The following is a 16,930-nucleotide window of genomic DNA, read 5'->3' as shown; positions in this document are numbered from 1 at the left end:
CTTCTCTTTCCCCACTGAGTTGTCTGGGCACCCTTGGCAAATATCAGTTGATCATAAATGTAAGGATTCTAGACTCTTCAGTTCTATATCACTGATCTTTTGTTAAACATTTGCATTAATATTTTAAATTTTTATTTCCAGGGATTTCCCTGGCAGTCCAGTGGTTAAGACTCTGCACTTCCACTGCAGGGATGTGGGTTCAATTCCTGGTTGGGGAACTGAGATCCTGCATGCCGCATGGCCAAAAAATTTTTTTTAATAAAATAAAAATGTACTTCCAGAAGTGATGACTTTTTCTATGTGAAATGTTTTTCTTTTTAGTTTTAAAAATACTGCTAGGTAGTAGTAATCTACCAAAATAGATGTAGTTATTAAGAAACAGGCTGTAAGCTATTTTAGGCAGAAAACTTTGAAGTATATAAAAATTTAGGCATTGAGTGGTAGCTCTTTTTTCTTAAATAATAGTTTTTATATTGCTTACTTATTTAAAAATGGCTAATATTTGACGTTGCTAAACAAAATGTTTATACATTTACATTAATGTTATGCAGACCAAGAAAGTACTGAAAACACAGGTCCAGGAAGTGGTGCAATTCAAATAAGTATGAAATTTACTTGAGTAAAGAGAGGCTGTCTTCTGTTGTATCTGTATTCTGTTGCAAGTAGCTGTGGTTAAAAACTACAGGAGTAACATTTCTGAAACCATTAATGATTCTGTATTTTATGATTTTTACACTATGACTCTTATATGTTGTCTGCACACCTTTTCATCTTTCAGAGGCTGCACTGCTGCTTGAATTTGTTTTGGATAGCAGAGAGCCCATAAAGTGCTTATAATGATGCGTTCTTGGCTTATTGTCATCCTCCTGTTTTGTGTGCATGTTACTAAACAAAGAGTTCCCCAAACTGCTTTTATTTTACAAAAATGCATCTTCATGTGTTTGTGCCAGTGCTATAGTTTCCTGTTATATGGCATATAGGCAATGAACATATTTTAGATATTAGGCTGATGACTTTGACTTTCATTTAGGAGTCTTTGTCTGAAGTGGAAGAAAAATACAAGAAAGCCATGGTTTCCAATGCACAGTTAGACAATGAGAAGAACAATTTGATATACCAAGTAGATACCCTCAAGGATGTTATTGAAGAGCAGGAGGAACAGATGGCAGAATTTTATAGAGAAAATGAAGAAAAATCAAAGGTAATTGCTCATCTTACATCATGCCTTTCTCTGGGGTCAGAAAATTAAAACCTGCCATTTAAGAAGTACTGGGTTTGATGGAAGAGCACAGCATCCCCGGGAATGATATTTCCATCACAACTGATTGGTGCAGGGAAATTGGCAGAACGTAAGATTGCAGGTCCTGAAATATTTTCCTTTCTTAAGTTTTATAAGATTTAACTTATTTTCATAAGGGGAGGCTTATGACCTCCTTTAGTTTCTGAAAATAGAATACAGCTCAAATTTTATCTTTATTTTCTGTCTCTTAATTGGGACAATTACAGTGAATTACTTCTTCCTGCTATAACTGGCTGGAACTCCACAAAGCTCCAGAGGCTTTCAGTGAGGTGGTTCATTTTATTCTCTTTTCTTTTCTTTTCTTCTCTTTTCTTTTCTTCTCTCAGTTTTCAAAAGAACCTGTTTTCTAAATTGTTGGAGAGACGTCTTTAACCAGTTATTTAAAAAGTGGAGTGTGGAGATGTGGGTCAAAAATCAACAGATGTTTTCTTTAGAGGTTTGTAAGCTATATTGTTAAAATGTGCAGATGGAAAATAAAAGCCACTGCCCAAGGCCTGGATTTGCCTTTTGACAACTGCAGAAAACAAGTTGGGTTCTCTTAAAAGCTTACTGGATTTTGAAAAGCGTTTTAGTCAGTCCAAGCAGAGGACAAGTGGATATTACTGTCAAGAAATGAGTTGCCAGTACATTGCAAAAGTTTTTAAAAAAATAATAATAATTTAGGAAATGAGCTTTGGTGAATTGTTAGAAACAGCAATCTGTATCTGTACATAATAAAGGGAGAAAAGCTGTTAATATAACCTCTAAGGGACCAGCATTATTACTGTAGACTCTAGGAATTTCTTTCCTTGAGGACCAAAAATGCTCATTCCAGCCTGTTTTGGTCACTTTTAAAAAGTGTTAGGAAGTATTTGTAGTGGGTTTGGGGAAAGGAGGGATGAAGAGGCAGAGTGCAGGAGATTTTTAGGGCAGCAGTACTATTCTGTATCATAGTATAATGGTAGATACATTATACATTTATCAAAACTCATAGAATGTACAGCACTGAGAGTGAACCCTAATGTAAACTGTGGGCTTTAGGTGACAATGATGTGTCAGTGTAGGTTCATTGATTGTAACAAATGTACCACTCTGGTTTGGGATGTTAATAGTGGGGGAAGGCTGTTACTGAGGGGCGGGGAGAGGAGTGGGAGTATATGGAAACACTGTACTCTCTGCTCCATTTTGCCGTAAATCTAAAACTCCTCGGAAAAAAGTAGTGTCTATTAACAAAAATGTTAAAGTAAGAAAACTTGTGTCTAGGTAAAGTGACAAAGAGGCCTCTGGGTATTTTCATATTGATGACAGTGGCTCATTGAAGATTTGGTGACAATAGATGTTTCCTCTTTGAATCTTCCTGTATCTCATAGGCCAGTTGTGGAGTGTCTGAGCTGTCATACTTTTCTTAGTCCTTGGACTCCTTTTCTGCCTTCCCACACATTTTTCTTAGCTATTTCTGGCTCTTTGCTTCTAACAGATTAGAAGAAAATCTCATGCTAAGTATTTAATGATCAGTCCTAAAACGAGTTCTTATCTTTCCATCTTCTCAAATGTCCTTGAGCATTTTAAAAATTAAAAAAAGTCCCTATGATAAGCTATTTTAACCAACTTCATTTTTCCCTCCTATAATTTTCTGAGATGCAGAGATGTCTTAGTATACAGAGTTGTGGCTTTTCAGTTTGTTTTTGTTTTTAAATCATGTGCTTTTTGAATTTGAAAAATCTGTATGCTTTTTTTAATACCCTGGGGATCTGCTTCAGGTACTGCGATGCAGAAGACTTTGTGGTCGTGTCTCTCTCTGCTGTACCTTCACCCTGAGCTCTCTTCTAAACAGATACTGCCTCGTGCAGTAGATGTTCCTGTTCAGAGACATACAAAGAAGTCAGGCACTCTGGTATGTTTCATTATAGCAGCAGATGGTGAGGGTGGAGAATGATATTCATACCATTTTTCAAAATGTCTTTAGTGTTTCCTGCTGGAATTATGGTAACTGCATCTTAAATATTATCTCTATACCTACTTCAGGGACAGAATGCCTGACTAGGAATGTCTCAGGTGTATTATTCTTTTCTTAATAGCTATTCATTATAGTAGGGAATTTTTTTCCTCTTTTTTTTTTAAGCTTATCTGAGATTTAATAAAATCTTTTATGGCAGATTTTAAACATACAAAAAAAAAAGAAGAGTATAACAGACTCTCCTGAACCCATTACCTACGCCTAACAAACCATCAGTGTATGGCCAATTTTGCCCTGTCTACTTCCCCCACTCACATTATTTGAAGCAAGTCCTAAACACCCCATATTTTAATATGAATTTAATATGAATTTAAATGATATGGACTCTCTTTTTTAAAATATAACCACAAGACCATTTCACATCTGAAAAATTAATAATAATTCTTTCATACTACATATCCTGTCATTGTTAAAATTTCAGTTGTCTCAGTGTCATAAATGATTGTTCTTTTTCGCACTTAAGAAAACAATCAGGATCTAGATAAGTTCCACACATTGGAATTAGCTGTCATGTCTTATAAGTCTGTTTTTATTTATAGGTTTCCTATCATCTCTTTTTCTCCCTTGCAATTTATGTGTTGAAGAAACTGGATTGCCTTTCTTTTAACAGTTTCTGACAGTCTTGGGGATTTTGCTGTTTCATTACTGTCGTTCTTTACCATGCTCCTTTTTCCTCTGTATTTCCTGTACATAGTTAGTTAGGTTTAGAGGTTTAATCAAATACAGGTTTAGTCTACTTCATAGAGAAGTAGACTAAAACCTTCAGGAGGCCCAGATGTATGGCTCCTCTCTCTGTGATGCTGCAGCTGGATACTTATATCCATTAGTTGATTAGGGGTTGCCAAATGAGATATTCTAATTTTATCATTACTGATTTCTTTCATTTTCTTTTATTGTTTTAAAACAGCTTTATTGAGATATAATTCACATACCATACACTTCATCCATCTTAAGTGTACAATTCAGTGGCTTTTTGGTATCTTCACAGACAAATTCAACCATCACCACAATTTTAGAATATTTCATCACGTCAGAAAGCAATCCTGTACCCTTTAGCTGTCTCTCACTCCCCTCAGCCCTGAGTAACCACTATTCTACTTTCTGTCTCTATAGGTTTCCCTTTTCTAGACATTCATATTAATGGAATCATATAATTTGTAGTCTTTTATAATTGGCTTCTTTCACTTTGGTTAATATTTTCAAGTTCACCTGTGTGGTGCATGCATCAGTACTTCATTCCTATTTATGACCTAATAATAGTCCATTGTATAGGTATACCACATTTTGTTTATCCATTCATGTGTTGATGGACATCTGGTGTTTTTTCACTTTTTGTCTGTGATGAATAATGCTGCGGTAAACATTTGTGTACAAGTTCTTGTGTGGACATAAGTCTTTCTTTCTTTTAAATATACACCTAGGAGTGGAATTGCTGGGTCATATGGCAACTCTGTATTTAACCATTTGAGGAATAACCAGACCCTTTTCCAAAGCGGCTGCACCATTCCCTCCAGCAAGTGTATGCAAGTGTAAGCAGGTTCTGATTTCTCCACATCCTCACCAACACTTGTTTTTATCTGAGTTTTTTCCTAGCCATTCTAGCAGGTGCGGTTTTGCTTTGCATCATCTCCCTGATGACTAATGATTTCAAGTATATTTTGATATGCTTACTGATTCTTTGTACATCTTCTTTGGAGAAATGTCTGTTCAGATCCTTTGTGCATTTTTAAATTGTATTATCTTTGTGTTACTGCATTGTTAGAGTTTGTATATTCTAGATACAAGTTCCTTATCAGATACATGGTTGGCAAATATTTTCTGCCATTCCATGGGTTGTCTTTTCACTTTCCTATGCTTTATTTATTAGTGTAAGTCCATCTTTTTTTTTTTTTTTTTTTTTTTTGTTTTTTTTTTTTTTTTTTTTTTTTTTTTTTTTGCGGTACGCGGGCCTCTCACTGCTGTGACCCCTCCCGTCGCGGAGCACAGGCTCCGGACACACAGGCTCAGCGGCCATGGCTCACGGGCCCAGCCGCTCCATGGCATGTGGGATCTTCCTGGACCGGGGCACTAACCCATGTCCCCTGCATCGGCAGGCGGACTCCCAACCACTGCGCCACCAGGGAAGCCCTGTAAGTCCATCTTTAAAGAGAAATTTCCCCTCATCTCTTATTACTCAATGAGAGAGTTTACATAGGAAAGGCAAGATTAAAACTTGATTCTTTTCCTTTGTTTACCAGTTTTCAAAATAAGGAATTGATTGTTTGGCATCTTCTCATAGTGCCCAATTTTTTAAAAAATCATCATGAAGGCAAGAATTCAAGCATTTGATGATTTCAATCCATTGTAGCTTTTATTCTTATTGATTTTCAGGTTGTCCCACCTTTAACTAATGTGAACATCTTCAGGTTGATTCCCAAGTAATTTTGATCTGAGTCTAATTGGTTGTGATAGCTTCTTTGCTGTGTAGCACAAGAAAGTGTTCTGGACTCGTCTGGTACATTTCCTGCTCCAGACCTGAAATCAGCTGTTAGTACAAGGACCCCTGGTTCTCTTTTAGTGGAGCAGTGTGGGTGCTGGGGGTGCACTTGCCACCAAGATGGTAACTGTTTATAGACCTTTTTAGTGGTTATATCAGGGAAATATGTATATGGGGCATTTTTTTGTTTGTTTTTAAAGTCAAAATATGTTATGCTTATAGTTTTAGTTTATATTCAGGATGTAGGGCTTTTACTTGAACTCCTTTCTCTTATATATGTGTATCTCCTTCTTCCCACACTACCACTCCCAGGTCTCAGAGTCACTAGGGACGCTAGTAATTATGTTATAGTCTATTTTCATTGCTTTATCCCACAATACCTAGAATAGCAATACCAACATTACCACCAACAGTATAATTACTGAAAATAGTTAAAAGTTTTTTTGTTTTTTTTCTGTTTGGTTGTTATTTTGCTTCTAGGTTATGTATAGTACAACCATTGTTTTTAAGAGTTACTTGAAATAGTTTCTCTGTGTTTATACTACTAACTGGACGTATATAGCTAGGTTCACTACATTTTATTTTCAGTACTTAGGAATTGCTTTTTAAATTTTTATTATGAAATTACTTTTAATTCTGGTAAAAGCATATAACAAAATCTACCACCTTAACCATTTTAAAGTGCACATTTCAGTAATGTTTATTCACATCGTTGTCTAACAGATCTCCAGAGCTTTTCATCTTGCAAAACTGAAACTCTGTCCCCTTTACACACCTCCCCATTCCTCCTCCTCCAGCTCCTCACAACCACCGTTCTACTCTCTGGCTCTGTGAGTTTGGCTCTTCTAAGTACCTAATATAAGCAGAATCATAAAATATTTGTCTTTTTGTTACTGGTTTATGTAACTAACCATAATGTCCTCAGCGTTCATTCATGTCGTAGCATGTGTCAGAATTTCCTTCCTGAATACTATTCCACTATATTTATGTACCGCACTTTGTTTATCCATTCATCTGTTGATGGAAACTTGGGTTGCTTCCACAATGAATTGCTTTTAAATTTACTTTTGTTTTACAATTTTGTGAATTATTTACACAGATCTGAATCAAATCAATAAAGAAAATATATTCAAAGAAGTCAGTCTTTTGTCTCTTTCTCTTCATCCCGATTTCTTCCTTCCTTAAGGAAATTTTTTTAACATATTTATTGGAATATAATTGCTTTACAATGGTGTGGTAGTTTCTGCTTTATAACAAAGTGAATCAGCTACACATATACATATATCCCCATATCCCCTCCCTCTTGCATCTCCCTCCCACCCTTTCTATCCCACCCCTATAGGTGGTCACAAAGCACCGAGCTGATCTCCCTGTGCTGTGTGGCTGCTTCCCACTAGCCATCTCTTTTACATTTGGTAGTGTATATATGTCCATGCCACTCTCTCACTTCATCCCAGCTTACCCTTCCCCCTCCCCGTGTCCTCAAGTCCATGCTCTATGTCTGCATCTTTATTCCTGTCCTGCCCTTAGGTTCTTCAGAACTGATTTTTTTTTTTTATTCCATATATATGTGTTAGCATACAGTATTTGTTTTTCTGTTTCTGACTTACTTCACTCTGTATGAATGTCTCTAGGTCAATGCACCTCACTACAAATAACTCAATTTTATTTCCTTTTGTGGCTGAGTGATATTCCAATGTATATATGTGCCACATCTTTATCCATTCCTCTGTCGATGGACACTTAGGTTGCTTCCATGTCCTGGCTATTGTAAATAGAGCTGCAGTGAACACTGTGGTACATGACTCTTTTTGAATTATGGTTTTCTCAGGGTATATGCCCATTAGTGGGATTGCTGGGTCGTATAGTAGTTCTATTTTTAGTTTTTTAACTGTTCTCCATAGTGGCTGTATCAATTTACATTCCCACCAACAGTACAAGAGGGTTCCCTTTTCTCCACACCCTCTCCAGCATTTATTGTTTGTAGATTTTTTTGATGATGGCCATTCTGACTGGTGTGAGGTGATACCTCATTGTAGTTGTTTTTTAATTTTTGAATTTTATATTATTTATTTTTTTATACAGCAGGTTCTTACTAGTCATCACTTTTATACACATCATTGTATACATGTCAATCCAATCTCCCAATTCATCACACCACCACCCCTACCCCCCCACTTTCCCCCCTTGGTGTCCATACGTCTCTTCTCTACATCTGTGTCTCAATTTCTGCCCTGCAAACTGGTTCATCTGTACCATTTTTCTAGGTTCCATATATATGTGTTAATATACTGTATTTGTTTTTCTCTTTCTGACTGACTTCACTCTGTATGACAGTCTCTGCATCCATCCACGTCTCTACAAATGACCCAATTTCGTTCCTTTTTATGGCTGACTAATATTCCATTGTATATATGAACCACATCTTCTTTATCCATTCGTCTGTCAGTGGGCATTTATGTCGCTTCCATGACCTGGCTATTGTAAATAGTGCTGCAATGAACATTGGGGTGCCTGTGTCTTTTTGAATGATGGTTTTCTCTAGGTGTATGCCCAGTAGTGGGATTGCTGGATCATATGGTAATTCTATTTTTAGTTTTTTAAGGAACCTCCATACTGTTCTCCATAGTGGCTGTATCAGTTTACATTCCCACCAAGAGTGCAAGAGGGTTCCCTTTTCTCCACACCCTCTCAAGCATTTGTTGTTTGTAGATTTTCTGATGATGCCCATTCTGACTGGTGTGAGGTGGCACCTCATTGTAGTTTTGATTTGCATTTCTCTAATAATTAGTGATGTTGAGCAGCTTTTCATGTGCTTCTTGGCCATCTGTATGTCTTCTTTGGAGAAATGTCTATTTAGGTCTTCTGCCCATTTTTGGATTGGGTTGTTTGTTTTCTTAATATTGAGCTGCATGAGCTGTTTATATATTTTGGAGATTAATCCTTTGTCCGTTGATTCGTTTGCAAATATTTTCTCCCATTCTGAGGGTTGTCTTTTTGTCTTGTTTATGGTTTCCTTTGCTGTGCAAAAGCTTTGAAGTTTCATTAGGTCCCATTTGTTTATTTCTGTTTTTATTTCCATTACTCTAGGAGGTGGATCAAAAAAGATCTTGCTGTGATTTATGTCAAGGAGTGTTCTTCCTATGTTTTCCTCTAAGACTTTTATAGTGTCTGCTCTTACATTTAGGTCTCGAATCCATTTTGAGTTTATTTTTGTGTATGGTGTTAGGGAGTGTCCTGATTTCATTCTTTTACATGTAGCTTCCAGTTTTCCCAGCACCACTAATTGAACACACTGTCTTTTCTCCATTGTATATCCTTGCCTCCTTTGTCATAGATTAGTTGACCATAGGTGCGTGGGTTTATCTCTGGGCTTTCTCTCCTGTTCCATTGATCTATATTTCTGTTTTTGTGCCAGTACCTTATTGTCTTGATTACTGTAGCTTCATAGTATAGTCTGAAGTCAGGGAGTCTGATTCCTCCAGCTCGATTTTTTTCCCTCAAGACTGCTTTGGCTATTCGGGGTCTTTTGTGTCTCCATACAAATTTTAAGATTTTTTGGTCTAGTTCTGTAAAAAATGCCATTGGTAATTTGATAGGGATTGCATGGAATCTCTAGATTGCTTTGGGTAGTAGAGTCATTTTCACAATATTGATTCTTCCAATCCAAGAACATGGTATATCTCTCCATCTGTTGGTATCATCTTTAATTTCTTTCATCAGTGTCATAGTTTTCTGCATACAGGTCTTTTGTCTCCCTTAGGTAGGTTTATTCCTCGGTGTTTTAGTCTTTTTGTTGCAGTGGTAAATGGGAGTATTTCCTCAATTTGTCTTTCAGATTTTTCGTGATTAGTGTATAGGAATGCAAGAGATTTCTGTGCATTAATTTTGTATCCTACAACTTTACCAAATTCATTGATTAGCTCTAGTAGTTTTCTGGTGGCATCTTTAGGATTCTCTATGTATAGTATCATGTCATCTGCAAACAGTGACAGTTTTACTTCTTCTTTTCCAATTTGTATTCCTTTTATTTCTTTATCTTCTCTAATCGCCATAGCTAGGACTCCAAAACTATGTTGAATAATAGTGGTGAGAGTGGACATCCTTGTCTTGTTCCTGATCTTAGAGGAAATGGTTTCAGTTTTTCACCATTGAGAATGATGTTTGCTGTGGGTTTGTCATATATGGCCTTTATCATGTTGAGGTAGGTTCTCTCTATGCCCACTTTCTGGAGAGTTTTTATCATAAATGGGTGTTGAATTTTGTCAAAAGCTTTTTCTGCATCTATTGAGATGATCATATGGTTTGTATTCTTCATTTTGTTAATATGGTGTATCACATTGATTGATTTGCGTATATTGAAGAATCCTTGCATCCCTGGGATAAATCCCACTTGATCATGGTGTATGATCCTTTTAATGTGTTGCTGGATTCTGTTTGCTAGTATTTTGTTGAGAATTTTTGCATCTATATTCATCAGTGATATTGGTCTGTAATTTTCTTCTTTAGTAGTATCTTTGTTTGGTTTTGGTATCAGGGTGATGGTGGCCTCATAGAATGAGTTTGGGAGTTTTCCTTCCTCTGCAATTTTTTGGAAGAGTTTGAGAAGGATGGGTGTTTGCTCTTCTTAAATGTTTGATAGAATCCACCTGTGAAGCCATCTGGACCTGGACTTTTGTTTGTTGGAAGATTTTTAATCACAGTCTCAATTTCAGTGCTTGTGATTGGTCTGCTTATATTTTCTATTTCTTCCTGGTTCAGTCTCGGAAAGTTGTGCTTTTCTAAGAATTTGTCCATTTCTTCCAGGTTGTCCATTTTATGGGCATAGAGTTGCTTGTAGTAGTCTCTCATGATCCTTTGTATTTCTGCAGTGTCAGTTGTTACTTCTCCTTTTTCATTTCTAATTCTATTGATGTGAGTGTTCTCCCTTTTTTTCCTAATGAGTCTGGCTAATGGTTTATCAATTTTGTTTATCTTCTCAAAGAACCAGCTTTTAATTTTATTGATCTTTGCTATTGTTTTCTTTGTTTCTATTTCATTTATTTCTGCTCCCATCTTTATGATTTCTTTCCTTCTGCTAACTTTGGGGTTTGTTTGTTCTTCTTTCTCTAATTGCTTTAGGTGTAAGGTTAGGTCGTTTATTTGAGATGTTTCTTGTTTCTTGAGGTAAGATTGTATAGCTATGAACTTCCCTCTTAGAACTGCTTTTGCTGCATCCCATAGGTTTTGGGTCATTGTGTTTTCATTGTCATTTGTTTCTAGGTATTTTTTGATTGCCTTTTTGATTTCTTCAGTGTCTCTTGGTTATTTAGTAGTGTATATTGTTTAACCTCCATGTGTTTGTATTTTTTACAGATTTTTTTTCTGTAATTGATATCTAGTCTCATAGCATTGTGGTCAGAAAAGATACTTGATACGTTTTCAATTTTCTTAAATTTACCAAGGCTTGATTTGTGACCCAAGATACGATCTATCCTGGAGAATGTTCCATGAGCACTTGATAAGAAAGCGTATTCTGTTGTTTTTGGATGGAATGTCTATAAATATCAATTAAGTCCATCTTGTTTAATGTATCATTTAAAGCTTGTGTTTCCTTATTTATTTTCATTTTGGATCTGTCCAATGGTGAAAGTAGGGTGTTAACGTCCCCTACTATGATTGTGTTACTTTCGATTTCCCCTTTTATGGCTGTTAGCATTTGCCTTATGTATTGAGGTGCTCCTATGTTGGGTGCTTAAATATTTACAATTATTGTATCTTCTTCTTGGATTGATCCCTTGATCATTATGTAGTGTCCTTCTCTGTCTCTTGTGATAGTCTATTTTAAAGTCTATTTTGTCTGATATGAGAATTGCTACTCCAGCTTTCTTTTGATTTCCATTTGCATGGAATATCTTTATCCATCCCCTCACTTCCAGTCTGTATGTGTCCCTAGGTCTGAAGTGGGTCTCTTGTAGACAGCATATATACGGGTCTTGTTTTTGTATCCATTCAGCCAGTCTATGTCTTTTGGTTGGAGCATTTAATCCATTTACATTTAAGGTAGTTATCGATATGTATGTTCCTATTACCATTTTCTTAATTGTTTTGGGTTTGTTTTTGTAGGTCTTTTACTCTTGTGTTTCCTTCCTAGAAAAGTTCCTTTAGCTTTTGTCATAAGCTGGTTTGGTGGTGCTGAATTCTCTTAGCTTTTGCTTGTCTATAAAGCTTTTCATTTTCCGTCAAATCTGAATGAGATTCTTGCTGGATAGAGTAATCTTGGTTGTAGCTTTTTCCCGTTCATCACTTTAAATATGTCCTGCCACTCCCTTCTGGCTTGCAGTGTTTCTGCTGAAAGATCAGCTGATAACCTTATGGGGATTCCCTTGTATGTTATTTGTTGCTTTTCCCTTACTGCTTTTAATATTTTTTCTTTGTATTTAATTTTGATAGTTTGATTAATATGTGTCTTGGCATGTTTCTCCTTGGATTTATCCTGTATGGGACTCTCTGTGCTTCCTGGACTTGACTATTTCCTTTCCCATGTTAGGGAAGTTTTCAACTGTAATCTCTTCAAATATTTTCTCAGTCCCTTTCTTTTTCTCTTCTTCTTCTGGGACCCCTATAATTCAAATGTTGGTGCATTTAATGTTGTCCCAGAGGTCTCTGAGACTGTCTCAGTTCTTTTCATTCTTTTTCCTTTATTCTACTCTGTGGTAGTTATTTCCACTGTGTTATCTTCCAGGTCACTTATCTGTTTTTCTGCCTCAGTTATTCTGCTATTGATCCTTCTAGAGAATTTTTAATTTCATTTATTGTGTTGTTCATCATTGTTTGTTTGCTCTTTAGTTCTTCTAGGTCCTTGTGAAACGTTTCTTGTATTTTCTCCATTCTATTTCCAAGATTTTGGATCATCTTTACTATCATTACTCTGAATACTTTTTCAGGTAGACTGCCTAAGGAAATTTTTTTAATTAAATGGTTTATCCTTCCATTTTTTTTAATCTTAAGACATTTTTTTGCCATTCAAAAATATGTATGTGTGTGTATATATTTGTGTGTGTGTGTATATATATATATATACACACATATATACACACACACACACACACACACCTATTTGTATCCCTCCATTCTTAGAAAATGGGAGCATACTATATTGTTCTGCATCTGGATTTCATCACCTGCTGATTGTAGTATAGAGAGCTCTTCCTCGTTCTTTTCTTATAACTGTACACTTATTCCATTGTACTATAGTTTATTCCACCAGTTCCCAGTTAATGGATGTTTAAGTTGTTTGCAGTCTCTTGCTGTTAAAAATAGTCCTACAAAGACGAATGTACTGCATAGGTCTTTCTGTATTTTTGCTGGTATCTATGGGAGTCAGAAAAGTAAGTTTGCTGGGTCAAAAGGTGTGTTAATCCTGCTAGATGTAACAAATTCTCCTTTGTAGGGGTTATATACAATTTTGCATTCCCAGAAATGAGAGGGTCTTATTTCCTTCTCCACACTACTTTTCCCTGAGTATATTGTCAAGTTCTTGGACTCTTACTGGTGTTTCAGTGAGAAATATAGTTTTAATTTACATTTCCCTTAGTATGGGCATCTTTTCATATTCAAAGCAATTTATTTCTCTGTAAACTGTCCATTTTTTTAGCCTATTGTTCTACATAATAGTGGGTTTTTTTCCTCTTTATTTCTAATTTTAGAGGGTCTCTATATGGAAAGATAGTAAATATAAATTGTAAACATTTTTTATAGTCATTTGTCTTTTTGCCTTGCTCATCGTGTTTTTTGCCATTCAAAAGTTTTCATTTCTATGTAGTCTTATTTGTTACCCCTTTCCCCTTCTTGCTTGTGGATTTTTGAGTCATTTTTTGGTAATTTTTACCTGCTCCTTGGTTATAGCAGTTCACTCATCTTTTCTCTAGTAACTGTATGTTCTTACTTCCTTTCTTCTTTCTCTGTCTCTCTCTCTGCCTGTCTTTCTCTCTCTCTTTTCTTTCTGTGCATTTGTTCTGGTGTATGGTACAAAGTTTGGTTCCAATTTTCTTTTTCCATGTGTGTATCCGGTTATGCCAACATTTCATTTAAAAGTCTATCTTTCCTCATTGATTTTAGCTGCTCTTTTTGTTTTTTTGTTGTTTAATGTACATGTATATGTAATTGGATCTATTTATGGATTTTCTATTCTACTCCATTGGTCTGTATTCATGAGTCATTACAACATTGTTTTAATTGTATAAGCCTTATGTTTTAATATCTAGTAAGGTTAGCTTTCTTCGTTTTCGTTTTGTGTTTTTCTAGCTTATTTTTTTCTTGTTTTTCTTCCAAATAAACTTTATAATCAACTTGTCTTACTCTGATAAGAAAAAAACCTGATAGTATTTTTATTTGGACTGCATTAAATATATAGATTAATTTAGGGCATAACAGGTATTTTTGTGATGCTTAGTCTTTTCATCCAAGAAGATGCCTTTCCATTTGTTCAGTCCTACTTCCCTGTCTTCCAGGAATGTTTTATATAATTTTCCTCATACCGATTTTGGGTATATCTTGTAATTTTACATATATGTATTTACTTTATTTTTCGATATTGTGTTTATTATATCTTCTCTCTAGGTTTTATTTTGATCTGTGATATTGTTGAATTTTGTATGTTAATTTTATAACCTGTCACTTTACCAAGTCATTTCATTGTTCATTTTGCCATTGATTAGTTTGGGTTGTCTAGATGTATAATCGTATGAGATGAAAATTGAGAATTTTCTGAGCCTTTCCAAAGAATACAGAATTTTTCTAAGTTAACAATACATGGGCAGTGCAGGTGTGTTTCTGGAGATCACACTTAGCTGCTTAATGGTATATTGTAGATGTTCCAGTCTGTCATGTGCCATGATCTGTGTTAACCATATCATTTGTTTAATAACAGGAGTTAGAAAGGCAGAAACATATGTGTAGTGTGCTACAGCATAAGATGGATGAACTTAAAGAAGGCCTCCGACAAAGAGATGAGCTTATTGAGGTATGTACGTGAACTGTGGAAATACTTAATTTTGGAAAAAAATGCACTGAATTGGATGAAGGCATGTGTGTTGGGAGGGAAGGGAGTTAAAATGCCACAAACAAACTTGTCTCTTCACATTTGGCTGTACCCTAAAATCTTACAAACGTGAAACATGAAGGCAGGCTTAAAAAATTAATACTGTGAACCCTATAAATATTTCACCTTTTAATAGCAGAAGCTTTTATAATTGTCTTTTATTCCTAAGCCCATTGTTTCCTAAAGATATCTTAGGAAATGGGAAAAAGGAAACATTACAGAGTACCATGATTCTTTGGAATGTAGTGAATGCTATATATTTGGGGACATGATTCTTGGGGAATAAGAAGTTTGATCGTCGCTCAGGTAGGTGCATTTCTGAGATGGCTAAATGAAAAGAAGAAATTGTGTCTGGTAGTAGACAAAAGGTGAAGCTTGCCCGGGGCTGTGACTCAGGTTCCTGGGGTGGAGGAGCTCTGAGGGCCACAGCAACATCCTAGGAGAGAAGGAGGAGTGTGGGCCTCCAAGAAATCTTTGAAAGCATGTATCATCCTTTTGTGCCTGCCAGCTTGCATGCGTCTCTGTTTTTCTTTAAATGTGGTTTTCCTCTTGAGGTTGTCATTTTTTATAAATATGGGGTGACGTTTGTTGGGAAGGGGTCACGCTCACTTTCTTGGTGTGGTTATCAAGCACGTCTAATGTTAACTTAGTGTTGATCCCGTGGTGATATCAAGAAGGCAGCTTTTTTTTTTTAAATAATCTATTTCTGTTTCATTTTTTAAATTATTTTTAATTTTTTGGCTGCATCAGGTCTTCACTGCGGCACACAAGCTCTTTGTTGTGGCGCGTGGGCTTCTCTCTAGTTGTGGCACGCAGGTTTTCTCTCTCTAGTTGTGGCACGCAGGCTCCAGGGTGCATGGGCTCAGTAGTTGTGGCACGTGGGCTTAGTTGCCCCGGGCATGTGGGATCTTAGTATCCCGACCAGGGATCGAACCCATGTCCCCTGCATTGGAAGGCGGATTCTTTACCACTGGACCACCAGGGAAGTCCCAGAAAGGCCAGCTCTTGACAACCCCGGAGATGCCACATGCATCACGCTCAACTCAGCCCTGTCCCTCATCCTTTAGAACCACCGCCCCTTCCCTCCCTCTTTTTCTCTTCCCCCCATGGGCCTGCCTCACTTAATCTCTCCCCCTATAAATGACTTTAAAAACCATTTAATAGAAGAAAAGAAGTGACTCTTTTTGTAGATTTGTGTTACTTTTTTTGTCATTCTTGAGAATAATTGAATTGAACATAGCCTGCTGAAAGCAGATAGAATTTGTGAATTCTAAATGCAAACACAGATAACCCTTTGAAAATATCAGATTACGTGTGAAGTTAGTTGTCTTAGTTTTTCCATATATGGCAAGAAGCATATTATCCAAACTCTGTATCCTGCTGGCAGTTAAAAATCACGTGAATTCTTCTCCCTTTTTGTCGTCTTTTTTGTGTGTGTCAATATACCAGCCACTTGTTATTTCTTTTTCTAATTAAAATATGTGCTTTTCCCCATATGATTTCCAAAGAATAATAAAACTACTTTGGGAGCTGCTTCTCAAATTCAGTAACTTATGTTAGAATTGGTTAAGTGTTCTAGTTTTTAGTTTGTTGATTGCATTTAAGAGCTATTTTAATGCTTGATTTTTACAATTTGTCAGTGTGGTTTCCAATTTAAAAGCCCAGGGTGCTGGGTATATAAACTTTAAAAACCTTAGTTTTAAGGGTTTTTTTGTTTTTTGTTTTTTTGCGGTACGCGGGCCTCTCACTGCTGTGGCCTCTCCCGTTGCGGAGCACAGGCTCTGGACGCGCAGGCCAGCGGCCACGGCTCACGGGTTCAGCCACTCCGTGGCATGTGGGATCTTCCCAGACCGGGGCACAAACCCGTGTCCCCTGCATCGGCAGGCGGACTCTCAACCACTGCGCCACCAGGGAAGCCCTTAAGTATTTTTTATGTTTAGAATTAACATCCTTCAGATGTTAATATGCACATTTACTTATAACTGAAGAATCCTGACTATGCCAAAATAATGTTTTTTGGTCTTTAGAATGGAGAACCATGTTGTAAAGTAGATGTGAAATGTATGAGTAGGGAAA

The 16,930-nt window shown here is 36.4% G+C and overlaps 1 protein-coding gene across 4 annotated transcripts in view; it reads left to right on the top strand.

The window, feature by feature from the left end:
- LRRFIP2 (LRR binding FLII interacting protein 2) overlaps positions 1–16,930 on the top strand; it is a 98,702-nt gene that overhangs the window by 58,118 nt on the left and 23,654 nt on the right. For all 4 annotated transcript variants that reach the window (XM_007462707.1, XM_007462706.1, XM_007462705.1 and 1 more), the window contains 2 exons: positions 1,031–1,201; positions 14,684–14,776. In XM_007462707.1, the coding sequence (XP_007462769.1) occupies positions 1,031–1,201; positions 14,684–14,776 (264 nt within the window). The remainder of the gene's footprint in view (positions 1–1,030; positions 1,202–14,683; positions 14,777–16,930) is intronic.

Source organism: Lipotes vexillifer, unplaced genomic scaffold, assembly GCF_000442215.2.
Source record: "Lipotes vexillifer unplaced genomic scaffold, Lipotes_vexillifer_v1.1 scaffold539, whole genome shotgun sequence".
Lineage (NCBI taxonomy): Eukaryota > Metazoa > Chordata > Mammalia > Artiodactyla > Lipotidae > Lipotes > Lipotes vexillifer.
Note: the sequence above shows the minus strand (reverse complement) of the source record. Positions and strands in the feature narration are given on the sequence as shown.